This window comes from Terrapene carolina, unplaced genomic scaffold (genome assembly GCF_002925995.2).
Source record: "Terrapene carolina triunguis isolate 2854851 unplaced genomic scaffold, T_m_triunguis-2.0 Scaffold53, whole genome shotgun sequence".
Lineage (NCBI taxonomy): Eukaryota > Metazoa > Chordata > Testudines > Emydidae > Terrapene > Terrapene triunguis.
Window position 1 is genome coordinate 9,255,004 of NW_020664404.1, and position 20,044 is coordinate 9,275,047.

Consider the following 20,044-nt stretch of genomic DNA (forward strand, 5'->3'; position numbering starts at 1 on the left):
TCTAGCTTCTCAAGAGGCAGTGTGGGCTAGTGGCTATAGTGCCAGATGTGGGAATACAGAGATCTGTCTTCTATTGCCAGCTCTGCCGCTGACGTGCAGGGTGACCTTGGACAAGACTCTTCACTTTTCTGTGCCTCAGTTTCTCCCCCACCCAACCCTGCCCTTCTTATGATTTGGCTATTTGGGCTGTAGTGGTAAAATTTTCAAAAGCACCTAAGTGACTTAGCAGTGTCAATGGCTATTAGCCAAGATGGTCAGGGATGCAACCCCATGCTTGGGGTGTCCCTAGCCTCTGACTGCCAGAAGCTGGGAGTGGACGACAGGGGACGGATCATTCGATAATTGCCTGTTCTGTTCATTCCCTCTGAAGCCCTTGCCATTGGCTACTGTCAGAAGACAGGATACTGGGCTAGTTGGACCATTGGTCTGACCCAGTTCAGCCGTTCTTATGTTCAGTCCCATTAATTTTCAAACAACACAGGCTCCTAAAGGCCTAAGTTACTTTTGAAAATGGGACTGAGGCTCCCAAGTCACTCAGGCACTTTTGAAAATGGTACCCTAAGCTCTTTGGCACAAGGATTGTCTCCTACTATCCCTCTGTGCAGCCTCCAGCACAATGGACTCTGGGGGTGGCACTGGAATACCCATCAAGATAACAATTCTAAGGCATTAAACAAATTCAAACATCTGTGCCTGTGTTAGGGCCTGTCTACACAGCAAAAGTGATGCAGGGGCCAGACTATTGAGCCAGCTTGAATCCAGTTAGTGTGTGTAACAGTAGCAGTGAAGACAGCACAGTGTGGGCATCAGCTCTGATAGTACGAGGCGAGCCTGGCATAGATGTTGGGTACATACTTGACTTGCCAGCCCGCTCTGCTGACTTCATATTGTTACCAATACTAGCTAGATTAAAGCTAGCTTAGATAGGCTAGCCTGTATACAGCTTCTGTTGTGTGGACAGCCCTTTAGAAATAGAGCCAAAGATTACTCTGCCTGAAATCACTGGGGAGGGAAAATCATTTGCTTTTTGCCACATGAGCAGTTTATTTAACTCTTTGTACTTTGCTCAACTTGGGAAGTGCAGCTAGACCGGCCCTCTGCTGCTGCGGCTGCATTTGGGTCTCCAGTACAGCAGAGCAACACTTACATCTCAAAAGAAACATACAGACAAGCCCCCAAAACGTGCTGTGCTTGAAATAAAAAAAACACCCAAGACTTTAATTTTTATTCATTTCAGGTTTAAAAAAAAAAAAAATCCCAAAGTCTAAATGTTTAGGCCTAAAGCGACAACAGTCGACTCTTTAAGGAAATATTGGAATGTATTAAAAAAAACCCTAAAAGTGGTTTCTCTTTACCTGATAGGGAATCATAGACACTAGGCCAGGTTGCTCTCTGGCTAGTCAAACGGGGGGTCCTCATTTTATTTCTCTTCCAAAGTGGGCGTGTGGTTGGGAATTTGGTCTCTCGAAGCAAAAGGAAAGCCCCTGACTGAGGGAAGAAGGGAAGTCAAAACCCTACAATAAAATAAATAAAATAAAGAGGCTTGTGACAAGCTGAAAACAAGTGCTGGGATCTTGCCTCTGCAACTGTGGTGCTCAACCTTTTCCATGCTGGAACGCCCACCACTCAGTCCCAGAACCCTCTTCCCTCTGGCTAATAACCAACCAGGAGGGGAAAGATGGCCCAGTGGTTAGAGTGCTAAGTCAATACTCTAAAGACCTAGGCTCAATTCCCTGGTCTTTCTCCACCTTTCCTGTGTGACCTTAGGCAAGTCATTGTGAGTATGCCTATACAGCAGTCACTGGGTGCTTTTTCCCCCTCCATCTAGATAATCCACCTCCTAGGATGATGGAAGAATTCTTCCACCAACTTAGCCACATCTACACTGGGGGCTAGATCGGCTTAACTACAGTGCTCAGGGGTGCAAATATTTTCATCCCCCTGAGTGACGTAGATGGGTCGATCTAAATTTTACTTATAGACCAGGCCTTAGTCTCTCTGTGTCTCCGTTCCCCCTCTGTACAAAGGGGATAATAGCACTTGCCTTGCTTTCCAGGAGTGTTGCAAGGATAAATATATTACAGATTGTGAGGGGCTACAGTAATGGGGCCAGCTAAGTACCATAGACAGACATCTACCTCCCCTCTGGGAAGGCAGAATGATCTCAACCCTTCTGCTGCTCTACAGGCTTCCAAGTCACTTGGATTTGTTGGCCCTGGGACCCTTGCAGACAGTCTCCTGCATATCAGCTGTCTGTTCGCTAGATACATCCATGCACACTGGAGAAAAAAGTCCTGCTAGTTCATCCCTATCCCAAGGCAGGATTCTTCCCTACAGTCCAGTCGACAGTCTTGTTCCACTGCGTCCACATGGGGAGACTGTCCCACAGTCTAAAAGATCGCACCAGTCAGAAGTTTTGAGCTTAGCCCATGTAGCGGAATAAAAAAACCCAACCAGCTGCCAGGATTGGTCCCACAGGAACTTGGCTGTCAGGGTGGAGTTAGCACATTTGATGCTGAGAACAGGGTCAGAAGGAGAAGTCTCCAAAACCAATTGTTGTCTGCTTCCCTCCCAGCAGGGGTCGCTGTACAGAAGGGCAGGCAAAGCAATGGGTGTTTGAATCTTGGGGGTCATTACAGGGGTGCTCTAGAACAAAGGGAAATCCTGCCTGGGGTTACATCTATATACAAAAAATCACCCCCACACCTGATCCTTGCTCCTTGAGTCAATATTTCTTTGTGCCTAAGAGAATCGAAGTATAAAAATAGAGCATCTTTGTAAAAAAAAATATGGGGAGTGGCAGGGTGCTGGGGGGCACAGTCCTATGTACAGCTGGGGCAATGGGTGTGCGTGGGTATGGGTGTGTTGGGAGGGCAGGACGCACAGCAACGTGCAGCATGGCGTAGTGGTGGGCACCGGGTGTGCAAGTGACACACAGACCTAGGTACGGAATGGGGGAGCAAAGTGGATCTGTGTGCGGGAGGCAGATGGCCCGGCCCTACATACAGCATGGGGCAGCAGCCTGGGTCTGTGTGCGGGGCAGGCAGACGGCCCGGCCCTCCGCACAGCAGGGGTGAGTGGCACTATCCAAAACGCAGGGCCCTACGTGCGGGGCCGCGGGGTGCGGGTGCGCTTCGTCCGGCGCGTCGGGGAGGAGGACCCCACAAACTCAAACTGCTTCTGCCGCTCGGCGTTGTTGGGGAAGGGCAGCTGGCCGCGGTAGAGGCGCTTGATGAAGTGTGCCTCCCGCTGGTTCTGGCGGCTCTTGGTGGCTTTCCGAGGGCGGCCCTTGCGCGTGAAGGCCATGTACCAGCCCTCATGGCGGGCATTCTGGAAGGCTGTGTAGTTGTTCTCCAGAACGATCTCAGTGAAGATGCAGTCTTTGCTCTTGCCATTGGGCTGGATGGAAGGAAGGGAGAGAGAGTGGGTTAATCCAGCAGGGAAAGGGTTAAGTGTTGTTAGGCGGGGTCTGATCCTGGGCCACTGGTTTTGCCATTGGACTTCGTGGGAGCAGAATCAAGGCCTGGGAGGATCTAGTGCCAATAGAAGGTGCCGGGTTGCCAGACCTCATGGAAGCTGGGCAGGCTTCCCAGGACCCTGCCAGGCAGGGAACCCCACTGCTCAGGGGTAAGAGGGGAGTCCAGTCTCTCTCTCCCATTCAGTCCTTGGCTGCTGTTCTGGGGCTCCCAACAAGGGGGCTGTATAATGCTAATCGGGGGGGATGGGTGCTTTCTGGGATCCAGTGGGATCTGGACCAAGACTCACCAGATTCATAGAATCATTGGGCTGGAAGGGACCTTGAGAGGTCATCCAGTCCAGCCCCCACTCTGAGGCAGGACCAAGCAAACCTAGACCATTCCTCTGACCTGCTGTTAAAAGCCTCCAGTGACAGGGATTCCACAACCTCCCTTGGTAACCTGTTCCAGAGTTTAACTACCCTTACGTTAGAAAGTTTTTCCTAATATCTAATCTACATCTCCCCGGCTGCAGATTAAGCCCACCTTCAGTAGACATGTAGAACAATTCATTCAGGGCACCCAGGCCACCAACCAGGGACGGCTTATAACCCCTGCCAGCCAGAGCTGGACTGGAACTGATGTCTCCGAGGTGTCAAATCCTCTGCTCCCTTTTCAATCCCATCAGTCATTCAGTCCCCCTTTGACTTGCAGTTTTGCTCAGACAGCTACTTGAGGTAGATCTCCCACTCCACATATCATCCCAGGGCAGAGCTTTGAGAGTTTACTCAGGGCTCTCTGGAAATAGCACGAACATCAATAAAGCTCCCTCCTGTAGCTCGCTATCGAATCCCAGGGCCTTCATTTAAGGAGCTTCCAATTAACGGGGAGACAATATGATGCAGTGGGAGAGCACCCTATGGTCTTTCTATCTCACTGTAATGCTTATCTGGGCTAACCAGGACTCCAGCAGCATGAACTTCCCCACAGCAGGGCCCTGTCCATGCCAGCCAGGTCTCCAGCAGAATGAGAATGACCCTTGGTAGTACCTGGGCCTCTGATGCCTAAAGTTTCCAATCACCTGTTCCAAAGTGGAAAGAAAAGTGTCTGAGGAAGCATCCAGATGGGGCAGCAATGGAGCAGTGTGCATCTACGGATCAGTGCAGAGGCGCTACTGTGTGTGCAGGGAAGGGCTGATTTCCTGCAGCACTGATGAGACCTGCAGGACCAAGCATGACTTGCCTGTTAGTGCACTTCCTTGGCACAGCCTGCAGGGCGACTGCAAGAGCACAGCTGGAGTGAACCGGCTCCACAGCTGGAGTGAGCCAGCTTAGCTGCATTGACTTCAATGGAGCTATTCTGACTGACACCTGCTGAAGTTCCAGCCCATTGTTTTTATACAGCTCCTACAAAAACAGCAGCGGTGGCTTGCCAGGTTCTGTCTTCTCGGAGATGGAGCCCGATAAAGAAGAGAGATGTTATAGATTCAGGCATTGGAGGCCAGAAGGGACCCTTAGATCATCTAGTCTGACCCCTTGTAGATCACATTTATTTCACCCCGTTACCCAGGTACTGGGCTCAGTCACTTGTGTTTGGCTAAAGCATCTCATCCAGAAAGGCATCCAATCTTGATCTGAAGACATCAAGAAATGGAGACACCACCACTTCCCCTGGCAGCGTCCCAACACTTTATAAAGTTTGAAGGCCACGTTCCTTGACCGGGGGGGGGGGGGGGGGGGGGAGGCACAGAGGGGTGGGGGGGGGGGGCGTGGGGGATGTCCCTGGCTGTGACTCACTTTTCCAATGAGCTTCCCCCTCTTGCTCATGCAGATGTATTTCTCGCTCTCGGCTCCTTTGATGCGCACACGGCTCCCAAAGGTGTCCGTCTCCACGATCAGCTTTGCTGCAAGGATGAGAGAAAGAGAGAGAGGGAGAAAACAAAACAAAACAAAACTCCTTCCACCAACGCTAGAGTGAGTGATGACCAGTCTGTGTGCCGGGGGGTCAGTGTGTGCGCTCAGGCCCATGCAGAGATCCAGAGGAGCATAGGCAGTGCGTTAAAAACAAATGCCACCAAACGGCACACACAGACTGCGCTACCAGCAGTTACATGATCTCGGCTCTAGAGGACAGATAACCCAGTGGTTAGGGCACCTGGCTAGTACTTCTCTGCCCTACCTCAAACTCCCCAGGTGACCTTGGGCAAGATACACAGGGCACATCTACACTTGGGGCTGCAGTAGGATTCCCAGCTCAAGGAGATGGACCCGAGCGTGCATGCTAACAATAAAGTTTAGCTGCTGCAGTGGAGGGGCTAACAGCTCTGCGTTTGAACACCTCTCAAACAACAGGCATGCGGCAAGGGCACGTAGGTCTCCTTGAGCTGGAGATTAGTGTCGAAGTGTAGGCACACCCTCACTCGCTGTGTGCCTCAGGTCCCCATTGTACCAGGGGGATAACAGCAGTGCCCAGCCTCAGAGGGGGGCTGTGGGGACAAATCTCATTGAATTGTCACAGCACATGGTGCTTTCCACTCCCCAGCTAACGGGGCCATGATACAGAAATAGGAATTAGAGAGTAACCCAGCAGGAAAGCTGCCAGAGGGGATGGCTGGAGTGTCTAAGCCTTTGGTTTGCAGTTCTGTCCTTACGTCTCCAGCAATCCACCACCCCTTTCATCTGAGAAGCAAATGGAAGCACATACCCAGCACAGATAACTTGCCCACTTACCTCAAGGATCTATGACAGGGGTTCTCAAACTGGGGGTCGGGACCCCTCAGGGGGTCACAAGGTTATTATGGAGGGGTCGCGAGCTGTCAACCTCCATCCCAAAACCTGCTTTGCCTCCAGCACTTATAATGGTGTTAAATATGTAAAAAAGTGTTTTTAATTTATAAGGGGGGGTCGCACACAGAGGATTGCTGTGTGAAAGGGGTCCCAGTACAAAAGTTTGAGAATCACTGATCTATGAGGACAGGGTGAAAGCCAAGTCTGCAGCCAGGGCTGCTGCTTTGATCAAATCAGGAAATAAAGGAGGCACCTATTTACAAGAAGCAGCACAGTCTAGTGGCTAAGGTATTGGCTTAGGAGTTGGGGACCCAGGGTCACCTCCTGGCCCAAGTGTATGTCTTTGGGCAAGTAACTTCTTTCTCTATTTCCCCTCCCACCCATTGTGTGTTATAGTGTAAGCTATTAGGGGCAAGGACAGAAGTAATAGTAATTATAATATTACAATTAAGCAATTCTGCCTTTGGCCCAGGTAAAAATGAACAAACCCTTCACATGGGCATGTGATGAAAAATGGCCACTGCCAGTATTCAATATCATCAAAACACACAGTAAAGAAAAGGTTAAAGTTGCACAAAGCATGGGACTATGCACAGTATTATTACCATTGCATACTGTATGTGATTTGCTGTGTTAGTCTCTTGACCAGTCAGTCAAGGGTTAATTGTCTGCGAGTCCATTCCACATTCTTTAATTAGAACACCTGGGGTCTGATGTGTTCCTATGGCCTAGAACCCTCTGTGAACAGACAAAAATACCTATATCTTGCAACCAAGGATCTAGCCTGCACCTGTGTTTAATTAACTATAGCCTGCATCTGTGTTTGTTTAATTAATCTGGAGAAAGATCTGGAACATGCAAGGCAGTAGTACCTGGAGCTGGTGAGTTGAGCTATTTTAACTTCCAGGCTGCTTAGAACAGCCTTTCTTTTTTTAATAGAAATTAAGTATTTTTATTAAGGAAATTCAGGGGCATCTGTGGGATTGTTTAACACATGACAATTTCTAAAGCCTAATGCCAGAGCAATGGGGAATAGCAGATTTCAGTAGCAAAATAGCCTGTGAGCAAGTATAATTTACTGCAGGAGAGCTTCAGCAAAATATAATGCTGAAATTCAGCCCTGTACAGAGGGCCAGAATAATGCCTATGTACCACTTAGTAGTAGTATTACTGTAGTGTTTAGGAGCTCCAGTCATGGAGCAGGGCCCTTTGTGCCAGGTGCTGTATAAGGATTAACTCGCAAGATGAGACTCAGCTTTCATTTAAAAAAAAAAAGGTTCTAGCCCTCCTGGCTATAAGGAAAAGCTTGAAACATGACCTGTGTGCATCCTAAAGCCTCAGAAATATATATATTTTTTAAAACATGATTTTTAAGCCAATCTCATGATTTTTGGAGGGCCCGAGAAGCACCACCCTCCAAAATTTGTGATGCTTTTTAATTTTTGAACCCTTTGGGGGTGGGAATTATTTATAAATGCTTGAGGGGTGGGCACACTGCACTTAGACCCTCAAAAAGGGTCTTAAGTGGGACTCAAGCGGTGCATAGTTTCTGGGTTAGGCCCTCTGCAGAGGGGTGAATTTTAGCCTAAGAAACCCCCAGACTATTGTCCCTAGCCATAAAAACTCAGTTGTGCTGCTTGCCTTTGCAGGTGCCTTTCCCTCCAGGTATGGGTTACAGTGATGGGAACTGTACCGTTAGAGATGTGCAGGACAGTGAACATGGCCCAGTTAAGTGATAAAACAACTAGATCTCTTAGGTTCTGGGACCCACCAGTTTTGTATTCAGGCATCTTGGCTTTCATCCCCCTTCCTATGTAAAATCCACATGGGCAGAACAGCCATGGGGATCAACTGGCCATGAATAAATTCAGGCTGGAAATTAGCAGGTTTCTAATCAGAGGAGTGAGGTTCTGGACCAGCCTCCCAACAGGAGTAGTCAGGGTCAGGAACCTAACTGGGATGGAACTTGATACATTTATGAATAGGATTATACGATGGAATGGCATGTGATGACCCATGAGGTCCCTTCCCGTCCTATGTCCTTATGACGAATACTCTATTTGTTCCAATTACTGATGGGCCCCTAGCCAAAATCCCCCCTCCGAACACCCCTGCCCTTAAGAGGGGTCAAAATCCTAATCTAAATTTTTGCGCCGTTAGCCCGTCTCTGGTTACAACCTCTAAGGAAAAGCCTCTATCCACACTTGGATGAGTAACAGAATCTAATTCTAATGCAGCAAAACATTATGCCTGCCTCCTAGCACTAGCCTGTCTGTTACAGCTGCTCAATCAAGCAAATTAGGGGAGCCATAGTTTTGCTTGGACGATGGGGAGTTATGGACCGAATCCTGCTCTCAGTTACATGGATGAAACTCCCTTGACTTAAGTGGTGTTGGCTCCAGGTATAAAGACCACAATCCAGCTCCCAGAGGAGCTAATGGGCCACTGACTTTAACGGGAGTTGGACTGATTCCTAAGCAAGTGCAGAAATTGGCACATGGTGCATAAGATCCATCGGAAGCTCACACCAAGGTTTCTTTGCAAATTCTCTTATCCGCTGCACTCCAGGGGGAAAACATTCACCTTTTTGTTTATAATGAGACCGTTTCAATCAAATGGAACAATTGTTTTTAGCACCTCTCCTTGATTTGGCTACAGCTGTCCTGCCCCCAGCTTTTTGATCAAGCCTTATTGTCATGTTTAACTGATCTTGAACAATTCCTCAATAAACAGAAGAATTCCCCCTTCTGGAATAAGTTTTAATCATTATGCTTTGGAGTGTTCTTTTTATCTGCTGGCTTTTGAAAAAACATCCTTTGAAAACCATTAATACCTCTGTCAATCCTTAAAATAATTTAAAAAACCCAAAACAAATGGACCTGCTAGGTACTTTTTGTAACCCTGAATCTTTAAATCTTCATTTGATGTTCAGAACAAACTGTAACCATCCTATTTTGTATTCAAACAGACTATCAATATGGTCTGATTCCTGCTCCCACTGAAGTGGAAGGGAGCAGGACCTAGGTGTATTTTTAAATCCAGTTAAAGCTTTTCTCTTTGATTTAACCTGGTAGTTGAAGACAATGTATTAATCTTCCAGTTGCCAGCATGTGCATAACTGAAGTCCAAACAAGATCTCAGAGCCATGACTTTCAGATCAGATCTAGGTTTAACCCCCAAATAAACTGATCAGAATATAAATTGAACAAGAGTTGCATGTAACTTCACCCTAGGAGAATCTGGGACTATTGTCCCTAAAGTAGTGCTGGATTGTTACCATAACAAGCCATTGTACGTTTGAAGCATCACAGTCTCTGATGATAGTCAGGACTTTGCCTTTACGAGAGAGATTTCCACAAAGGGAAATGTAAACAACAATCCATACATTTTGCTGGATTCTCACATGAAAGATGAAATCCTCACGTCAAAGGGACATTTGAATACAATGGGGTCAAGATTTCACCCAGTGATTCACTCCCAAACATGCTAGGGATGGACTGGAGTGGCTTTAGCAAGCCTGTTTTGTATATTAGACCAGAATACCTTTTAAAATGCTAGCCATAGCTTCCTGGATATTCTCAATTGCCAGGAAGTCGTCTTTCGGTTTCTAATACATACCAGTCTTCAGCTGGTTGCATTGTCAGTGAAGCTGTGGCTATGAAACTGGAAGGTCTCCTGGTCTCTGTCTCTTCCTTGGGGATATATATGAAAGCAACCCTTGTGACCCTTCTTACCCCGTACCAGGGATGCTAGCAGGGCCGGCACCAGGCACCCAAGCTGGTGCTTGGGGCGGCACCTGGAGGGGGGCGGCGCGGCGCTCTGGCCGCCGGGGGGAGAGCCGAGCCCCCCCCGGGGCCCCAGCCGCCCCCCCCCCCCCCCGGCTCCGGCCGGCCGCCCCCCCCGCGGCCGGAGGCTTTTTTGCCTGGGGCAGCAAAAAAGCCAGAGCCGGCCCTGGATGCTAGTTATCTGTCTCAGTCAAGTGTCTCAAAGCGCTCCCAGGGACGGGGGCAAGTACCACTATCCCCGCTTTACAGACAGAGAAACTGAGGCATGGAGCAGGGATGTGGCACAGTGATTCACAGGCAATGGTGGGACTAAAACCTGGGAGTCACGACTCCGGGCATCCCTGTTTTAGACACTAGGTCTCATTCCCTTCCTGAACTGGGAACAGTCCTAATACCCAGCCCAGCCCAGCCCAGCCCAGCCCAGCCCTGCTCTTAAACACTAAATCCCACTCCCTTCCCTGAGCTGGTAATAGAACCCAGCAGGTGTATAGTCCTGTATTGTGATAGCACCTAGGAGCCCCAGATATGGATCAAAGCCCCGGCGTCCTAGGTGCCGCACAGACATAGAACAAAGAGGCGGTCCGTGCCCCAAGGAGTTCACAATCTAACCCAAGCAGTGTGACTCATCCCTGTGCTGGCACTGGCCTCTCTGACCAGGTTCCAGATGTGAAATCTCTGCAGGGCCGACAACCATTTCCAGATGTGGCTGATATAGCCACATGGTAATCGCTCAGAATTAAAGTGCATTCCCCACCAGCCGGTCTCTTTCCATCACAGATGGCTGAGATCTGGCCATGTGCTCTGGCGGGATGGGGGCATCTCTAGCTCCTTACCGAATTTGTTGCCATCCTCTGCCGTGGCGGTGATCCTTTTGCCGTTCACCTGGACATGCTTGCCACTGGTCCGGCTGTAGAGCTGGTACTCCCTGATCTGCCTTCGGCTCAGCTGGTCTGTCATGGCGCCCTGGTCCCTCACGTACTGGTTAAAATTAGGAGACGGTTGATTCTCCCCCTTTGTTTACAAAGGGAAAAATAAAATCAATTTGTTTTGGACAGCCCCACAGACATGGCGAGGATATGGAGTCGGGAGCCATCACTGGGTCATCCTGGGCAGGAGAGCTCACGCAGGGTGGTGGGATGGGGTCTGGGACCCTGAGGAGCATGCCAAGGAGGTGGCTGGGATATAGTCAGGAACCAACAAAGGGACGTCCTGGTCAGGAGACCTAGAGGACAGGGGATGGAGCTTGGTACTCTGGAGAGGAGGTCACATACATGATGGAACCTAGCTTGAAATTAGAGGCACCCCAGGCCGGAGGCCTCATGCAGTTTCATTGCATTCCATGCAAACTTGTGTATACATTTTAGATTCCAGGACATCCTGGGGGGCACAGATGAGATACGGAGCTTTTCATCTCCATTCCAAATAGACAGTGACCAAAGCCATTGCTGCCTGATGGCCGTTAGCTGGCCTAGGTGAGATGAGTCTCAGTCCAATGCCCATAACACCTGCCACCACAGATGCAACTAGCTGGCAGGCTCAACAGAGGACTGAATGGGGCTTGGAGACCCAGCTCCCCTCAGACTAGTAGAGGTGCTGGATCAAGGGGTGAGAGGCTGCGTGGGTGGGTGGGTGGATCAAGGGGTGAGAGGCTGCGTGGGTGGGTGGGTGGATCAAGGGGTGAGAGGCTGCGTGTGTGTAAAAACTTGCACTGCTGCTCCCCATCCTGCTCCTTTTCTGGGGATACGCAGATGGCTACCTTCTAAGAAGGGATAATCTGGTGCCTTTCTCTAGTAACATACCTACCTAACCAAGACCCCCCCACGTCTCCTGGAAACTCAGAGACCCGTCCTGTTTCTCTTATTTCTTTGTTACTTGGGATTGTTATGAGTCATAGGCTCCTATTACCCACAAAGTCCTAGTTCTCTGGGACAGCAAAATTGATTGCTAAAGGGAAGACGATTCTCTCTCTGTGTCTATAGAAATATATCCATCCATCCATCCATCCATCCACTATAACCCTCTCTCTACTGGTTCGGCAGTCTCTCCATATGTTATATGTAATATTACTCTCTGTCAGATGTAAATATCTGCTTATCTAATATAACCTTCTCTCTTCCATATATAACCATCATCCATTCATTCAGTATAATGCTCTATCTAATATAAACCTTCCATCTACCATAAATAACCATCATCCATATGTCCTCTATAACTCTATTATTATTATTTATTTATTTATTTATTTACTTGTATTATTGTAGCACATAGGAACCACAGTCCTGGAGCAGGACCCCATTGTGCTAGGTGCTGTACCAACATTGAACAAAAAGACAATCCCTGCCCTAAAGAGCTTCCAATCTAAATCTCTATCTATTCCATCGTCCTGGCATCTGGCCACCTTGTGAATGTGATTCTTCAAACCCAGGACTTGTTAGCGGAGCTGGGAAGAAAGTAGAACAGATGAAGTAGTAAAGGTGTCCCCCTTCCCCTTTCCCCCCCCCCCCCATTGTCGTTAGTAACAACAGAACAAGAGCAAAATACGGACCGTGGGAAAGAAGCTGAATTCTTCCCAAAGAATGAGTCTTCCACGGCCCTATGAAGTTATCATGACTGTGATCATAGAATAAAGGATTGGGTTGTCCTGTCCCTGCTGTATTGCCGGGGGCCCTGACAGCAAAGACCCGGGAGTAATGTGTATTCGAGGGTCTTCCTGGAAGATCATGCCCATGCAAACTGCAGGCATGTGTCACAGAGAACGCTACTTCCACAACCTCACTGTGCCATCAGCACACAAAGCCTGTTGCTGCATGTCTCACACATTTCTCTGCGTGCCTCAGGACCCTTGCTGGGAGCCAGGCTCATCCTCAATAGTGACAAATACTAGAAAAGAGGGGCTGGAAATCAGCGAATGGCAAGTCAGCTGTAGCACTCAAAGTCTATGGCCAACACTCCGGATCCACGTTAGCCAAACCTGAATTAGAGGGGCCTGCTGATGCGCTGGCACTACCACTGTTGCTGATGGGTGCCAACACTCATGCCAGAAGCGAAGGGCAAACCACTGCTGGCTCTAGGCTCCAGAACCCCAGTGCAACCAGAGCCTCCCTGCTGCCCCCTGGATCCTACTGCAACGTAGAACCTCCCAGCTGCCCCCAGAACCCCAGTGCAACCCAGAGCCTCCCAGGTGCCTCCAGGATCCCGAAGCATATGTTATATCAGAGTCTCAGAGAGCGAAGGACCAATAGTATTACTGCCCGTTGTTTGAGCCACTGATGACCTAGGGTCACAGAGTTTAAGGCCAGAAGAGACGACAAGACTATCTAGTTTGACATCCTGTATATCACAGGCCACCAGCACCACCCAGCACCTGCACACTAAACCCAACAACTGAAACTCGACCAAAGTATGACAGCCCGCCGGAGACTAGACTGTGATGTGCCACAGGCAGAGAACAGGAGGGATCGAGGTGCACCAGTGTCCGATGGAGGGAAATGGTTAAGTGAGAGAGACCCAGATAACCCTGGCAAGGGACCTGCACCCGCATGCTGAAGAGGAAGGCAAACGCCCCTGCCCGAGGTCACTGCCAATCTTCCTTCCGGACCCCACATCTGGCAATCAGTGAGCATGTGAGTAAGAACCAGCCAGCCAAGCACCTGGGAGAGAGAATGTTCGGTGCCATCTCAGAGCCCTGGTCCTCCCTGTCCAGTGTCCCATCTCTAGCTGTGGCCATCCCTGATGCTACAGAGGAAGGAGATTAACAAAAAAAAAAAAAAAACAGAAAGAATTGGGGCGGGGGGGAATCCCTTCCTGACCCCTGCAGGCAGCTGGCTGAAACCCTGAAGCATGAACTTTTAGGAACATAAGACATAAACCGGAAGTGAGCCCCAGGTCCCTGAGTCCTGCCCCTATCATAAGCAATCATGTCATACAATCGTTCACAAGAACCACCGGCTGGGAGGGACAGAAATGCTAAAGAACATCAAGGCTTCAAAACCCAGGCTAAAAACAAAACATACACTACCCTGAGTGAGCCAGGCTCTCTCTCGTGTATAGGGGAAGGGGGCTCTTTCTTAGCCAGCCCCTACAAATCACAGTATGGTAAAACAGCAAACACCCCCGGTTCAGCGTCCGCCCTTCACTGCCAGCCATGAGACAGGCTGAGCGGAACTGAGAACTGAATGTGGTTCCTAATGCACAGTGACTAACCAGTAGCAAATGGTAGGTTACTCTTGGGAAGGTCATTCTACTCTTTGACTCAGCTAACGATGGACAGAATCCCACTCTGGTACATGTACATGAACTCAAGTGTTGAACCCACAGTGGGGGCTCAGAGCTGGAAGCTCCATGTATGTGTGAGGAGCAACTAGTAGGGTGACCAGATGCCCTGACTTTCAGCATCAGGACCACAAAGCTCAACATGAAACTTTGGTCGAAACCATTGGTCTCCTGTTCAAACAACAGGAGGCTGCTGCGTGTTTCAAACAGTATCAGCTCAATGCCATACACCGGCCTGAGTTTGCTCCAAACCAGGCCTGAATTGCCTTGAAAGTTTCCTAAACTTTAGCAAACATGACAACAAACCAAATCTTTCTACCAATGCAGGAAACCAGAGAAGACTGATGTGTTTGTGGATCTATGTGCAACCATTATGTGCTGTAACCCTCCCAACATGCATGTGTGTCAAAGCATATTGACCGAATTCCCCCTCTCCTCCTCAAAGATACACTAAAAGAAGAGGGCCAAATTCTGCTCCCCAGTGGGGAGTCCCCACTGGCCAGGAGCTACTATAGATTCTGATGATGTAAGAGCAGAATCTAGAGCTCAGCCTTTCAGATTTACACTGGCATAACTCCAGTAACTTCAATGGCATTACTCCTGATTTACACCAGTGTAACTGACAGCAGAATCAGCCTGGAGTGGTTCAGCGCACTCCGAAAGGCTACTAAATAAAGTGTGTATTGTACCCAAACAGGCTTTGTGACTTATGCTAATGCCCTAGCAGAAACACATGCTCCCCAACAGAAGAGTTATTGTATGGTAAATACCAGCTAATTACTACAGACATGCTGGTTGACTACAATGCTGATAATCCTCAATCTCTATGAGGATACAGAGCTATCACGGAGCAGTTAAACTTCAATCAATGTCTTTAACTATGCATTTTATTGGTATGAGAAGGCTTCATTTAATCTCTATGCAAGTGGAGTAGGAAGCCCTGATTTTAAGAGCTAAGACTGAGATTTTCAAAGCTCCTTAAGAGATTTGGCCATGCAATTCGGGTGGTCGAATTTTTTAAATTTAAACTTTTTTTTTGGGGGGGGGAGTAAGAAATAGCTTTTTGACCAAAATACAAATGTTTGTGGAAACATTTTAGTTTGGTCAAAATAACTGAATTTTTCATTTTAAAACACAGAAACTGAAAAATACTTTTTTGTAAAAATATTCAGTTTTTGATTAAAAAATGTTTAGAATATTTTTTTTTGTTTTGATTGCAGCAAAAATTTTCAGAATAGAGTTTTCAAAACCTGAACTTTTTACCAACAGCAGAAAAAATTACCAACACTGGTCATCGAAAGCTGGACAAAATCTTTTGTTGTTACTTGAAAACCAAAATATTTCTGTGAGGAAAATTAGGAAAAAAATGTTGAAATACTTGGATTTTTGAAACTGCTGTAGTCCACATCGCTTAGCCATCTTTAAAAATCTCAGCTAGAATGTAGCTCTTTAGCTTGTGCATGACACATAGGCAAATCCATCCTCAGCTGTGTAAAGTTGCTCCATTGCCTTCAATGGAACACCAGTGATTTACCCCAGCTGACTTCAGTGGGGCCAGGATTTCACCCAGCTATTACCATAGCAGAACTGAGATCTTAAAGACCTATTGCTAAATAGTGTGCAACCCTGCTCCCATTCCGATCACTGAGCATTTTGCCATTGACTTCAGGTGAAGCAGGATCAGGTCCTGTCTATGGGCCATTTTAATCTGCCCCAAATTTCTCTGGGAATCTGAGTGCTGGTCAGAGATTATCTACAGCACCAACTTCAGCTCATCAGAAACATTCACAGAGCAGTGACATGGGCCACTGGGCTGGCTCAGAACTTCTTGCTGTAAAAGGAAAGGCAACAATGGGGTTCTGGTTTGTGACCAGGTCTCCCACAGTACTACACTAATAAATAAATAATAATAAAAACTGGTAACTTAAACACAGATTGGCTCTCCCTGTATTAATAGCTTCTCTACAGTAAATCCACACGCTAGGGTATGTTTCATAGACCTACTTGTGACATTATTACCAGATTTTTCAGACAGGCTCAGAACGCACCATCAGGCCCAGATTTTCCAAAAAGCTCAGATTCCATTACGTGCTGAGCAGTTTTGCAAATCTGGCCATAAGTGGGAGCTATCCTCTATTATTTTATATTATGCTCACACTTTCTATCAAGGTTCTAGTTATAAATAGTTAATAGATGGTTAATAGATGCTTTAATAAATGGTTTTTCAGAGTCCAACAGGATGACAGGTTGCTTATAACCATGGCTTACAACCATCTATAACACCTTCTACTGATGTGCTTATAAACATCAATGCTGTAGGCTGCTCATACCTGTACATGCTTGTAACAGCTGTTAATCCTGTATTAATCCTTTATAAACAATTTCTGAATGGACCCTTAAAGTGTGACTATTATATTTATGGTGAGGCACGAAAGGCAGGACATTCACAACGGACTCGATTGTGCAACGCTAACTCATACTTGTGCACCTTTAGACGAGCAGCCTCACTGACGTCCATGAGTGCTTGTGCGAGTGCTCGCCAGCATGAATGAGGGTGGCCCAACGAGCCCTATGTAGGATGAGACCAACAGAGTCTAAGAAGAGACTAGTGATTTTGGATGCCTCCATTTTTCGGTGCGCAACGTGAGACACTTTAAAGGGCGCTGATTTTCAGACGGTGGGTGCTCAGCACGGTCTGGAAATCAGGAGCCTTTAAGGTTTCCCAAGCAGGGCACCCAGAGTCACTTCTGAAGAGTTTGATGTTGCACAGCCGTGATCAGGTGAATGGTTTAGTCCTGCCCAGGTGCCGAGCACTCACAGATCCTGTAAACTTCTATGGGGGTCCCAGGCACTCAGCACCTCCCAGGACCAGACCCTTTGGCAAAGAGGGCAATTGTCTCCTTTTGACTCAGGCTGGCTTCTGGAGCAGGGCTCTCCTGCGCCCTCTCCCCCCCTCCCCCCCGCCTCAATTCAGCTGGGTCTCAACTCAACTGAGCTCAATGGGGACTCTTTCTAGACCGGCTGCTGCCTGTCCCCATCCATCAGGACTCATAGCATCATGTTGGACCTGTGAACCCTGACAACGGGGGACTTGTGCGCCCCTCTGGGGGAGGAATGAATGCAGGGATGAAGCCAGGTAGAAATCCCCTCTCCGTGAGTTCCTGGAGCTGCTTCCTTTTAATTCATCCAAAATCCTCTTGCTTTTATTTATTTATTTATTTTTTTGGCTCTGCTTCTTTCTCCCCTTGAGTGATCTTTCCCATCTTTTCCTTCAGCATTCAGCAGCCTCCGCTCATTTCAGATCACAGGGCAAAACCTCTCTCTCTCTCTCTCTCTCTTTCTCCCCCCTCCCCACCTCTTCCCACCTCCCTCACAAAGGAGGACAGAGAGGGTCTAGCAAAGATCACAGCAAACATTATCTATGTGGAATCTTCACAGGTCTTTAGTGTGGCCGCTGGGGGGGATCGACCCCTTGCTGCTGCCAAAGGAACTGGTGATCAGCCGTCCCAGAGACAGCTGCTCATCACACAGGAGCTCAAGCATGGCTCTGGCCTTTGCCAGCTTGCCCCCCCTCCTGCCCCGCCTGCCGTATACCCTCAGTGGGGGAAAGGCAAGCAGTTCAAGGGAAAGCCCCACACCACCTTTCACAGCGCCATCAAATGATCCCCCCGCCCCCAAGGGGGCAATAAAACCAGGCCCAACACCATTGTGCTAATTTCTGCTCCACAATACGCTGCATCCCTGAGCCTTTTTGTGTGTGCGTGTGTGTGTTAGGTGGGGTGGGGTGGGGAAGGGTCTAGGGTCTCGCTTCCGGCAAGGATTCGCTTTAGAGGCTTTGGGGGTGTTTCTGTCCCCATCAAAGGCACCTCCATTCCCCTCTTGTTTTCAAAGGCATTTACCTTAAAAAGGTTCGGAGTGCATGTTAAGGAATCCAGGGCTGGCCTGTTAAAACGGTTTGGAGTCTAGCTGAGAGGGTGCTGGTATGGAACAGTGCCTTTTAATAGCCCTGGCTTTTATTGAGATCACAAAAAGGGACACTGCATCTTTAAAAGGAATGGGGGGTGGGAGGGTTAAACCCCAAGCCACGGCAAGCTGCTCTGACTTTGGATTTAAAACCAACGGGCCTGATTCTGCTCTCACATATCATGCTGGTGTAAATCAGAAGTAACTCCACTGAAGTGATTGGGACAGATCCCCAGCTGGTGTAAATTGGGATAGCGCCACTGAAATCAATGCTGATTTACACCAGCTGCAGATCTGGCCTGATGGAGTCACACTGGTATGAAACTGGTGTGAGAGGAGACTCAGGTCCCAAAAATCTCAACTTTGTATATTTCTGGAATGGAGCATTTCCCCTCAATGAGCAGTATTCTAATGAAATATACCGGCTTCCTATACAGCACAATGTACCCGTTATCTAGGGGTTAAGGCCCAATCCTGTGAGCGGTTACACACAGGAGCAATCCCATTAACCTTAATTGTCTATTACATCTACTCCTAGATAGACACAATTTCATTTCTGAAACAGTTAAAATAATTAGTCTTACCTTCATGATTATCCAGTCCTACAATTGGTCCTGAACCTTCAAACATGCACATACGTAAGTTTACTCACCTGAGTAGTGCCATTTGAGTTCCTTGGGCAAGATTCTGCTCTCAGGCCAGTGCAACTGCACTGTCAGTACAGTTACTCCTGAGCGATGCTGGTCTGCGATTAGAATCTACCCCTTAGGTTTACTCGTGTGAGTAAAGTTACCCATGTGCATAGGTATTTGCAGGAGAGAGCTCCTTAACTTTTAAAACTGTGCTATGTTTAATAACTTTAATAATAAATCAGTATTGTCAGCATTAGCAAAACAGAATGCACAGGTAACATTTTGATTTTGATTGAGAGTACATTAGCCAATTTATTTTCAAGCACCACACAAACTGATACATGCCACCTTTAGGATTAAAGCAGTGCACCACAGGGGAAAAAAAGCAATTACTCTGGTTTCCAAAAGAGCTTTGGGCACTTTGGGTTTGAATGCTATTGCAGCCCGGTGTCTTTAAACAATTTGGTTTTGTTGCAAAGAAAGAACTCCACAAGTAAATCGAAAAAAACGTAACCTGACTTTTTGCATGGGGGGGGGGGGGGTTGGTTAGTAAAACAGACAGTCTGTTGCAAACGTACCTGGGTTTGACAGGAGAGCATTAAGAGCTGGAAACATCTGTATTTGGAAACAAAAGAGAGAGAGAGAAAAATACACAGGGTTTTGTTTGGGGGTTATTCTGTCTACTACTAATACACTATTGATTAAACCTTGTTGCAAATAATTGGAACAAAGCTAGCTGTGAGGAAAGAAGAAAGCGCTTACATGGAAAGGTTTTGGAGGCTGACGTACTGCTGCATGTCGCTTGCCAAAAGAAGAAAAAAAAAAGAGATAAATACATAAAATGAACTAAATCAGCTCTGAGTCAAGTGCTCTCAAACTCTCCCAAAGCTGCAAATATCTCTTAAAGCTGGCACATTCCTGGGGGTGAAGCTAAGGAGCGGTGTCCCCTCCTTTTTAGTCTGAAACCCCCAGTAACAGCAGGAAAGGAGGTGTCAGAAAAAAACAACCCCACTTCTTGCACCTTTAAGACCACATGTGATCATAAAGTGCCTGGAACAAAAATTGATATAGTGCATGGAGATGGCTGGAGCAGCGCATCCGTCTTCTTCCTTCCTTTCTTTTTTAATCTTTACCAGGGTCCTTGCCGTGCT

The 20,044-nt window shown here is 47.8% G+C and overlaps 1 protein-coding gene across 1 annotated transcript; it reads right to left on the bottom strand.

Annotated features, from left to right (window-relative positions):
• Nucleotides 1–3,102: 3,102 nt before the first annotated feature.
• Nucleotides 3,103–19,690, bottom strand: FGF17 (fibroblast growth factor 17). Its single transcript, XM_024217709.1, has 5 exons — nt 19,656–19,690; nt 19,472–19,508; nt 10,860–11,037; nt 5,252–5,358; nt 3,103–3,399 (listed from the first exon to the last, which is right to left on the bottom strand). Exons 1-5 carry the CDS (start codon nt 19,688–19,690, stop codon nt 3,103–3,105), a joined length of 654 nt encoding a protein of 217 aa, XP_024073477.1.
• Nucleotides 19,691–20,044: the final 354 nt, after the last annotated feature.

Excerpts from the sequence above, each read along its gene's own strand:
- FGF17 (XM_024217709.1), bottom strand. The coding sequence starts at position 19,690 with ATGCAGCAGTACGTCAGCCTCCAAAACCTTTCCAT. Across the intron at positions 19,509-19,655 it reads AGCCTCCAAAACCTTTCCAT|ATGTTTCCAGCTCTTAATGC; the intron begins GTAAGCGCTTTC and ends TTCCAAATACAG. Across the intron at positions 3,400-5,251 it reads GGGGGAAGCTCATTGGAAAA|CCCAATGGCAAGAGCAAAGA; the intron begins GTGAGTCACAGC and ends CCTTCCATCCAG.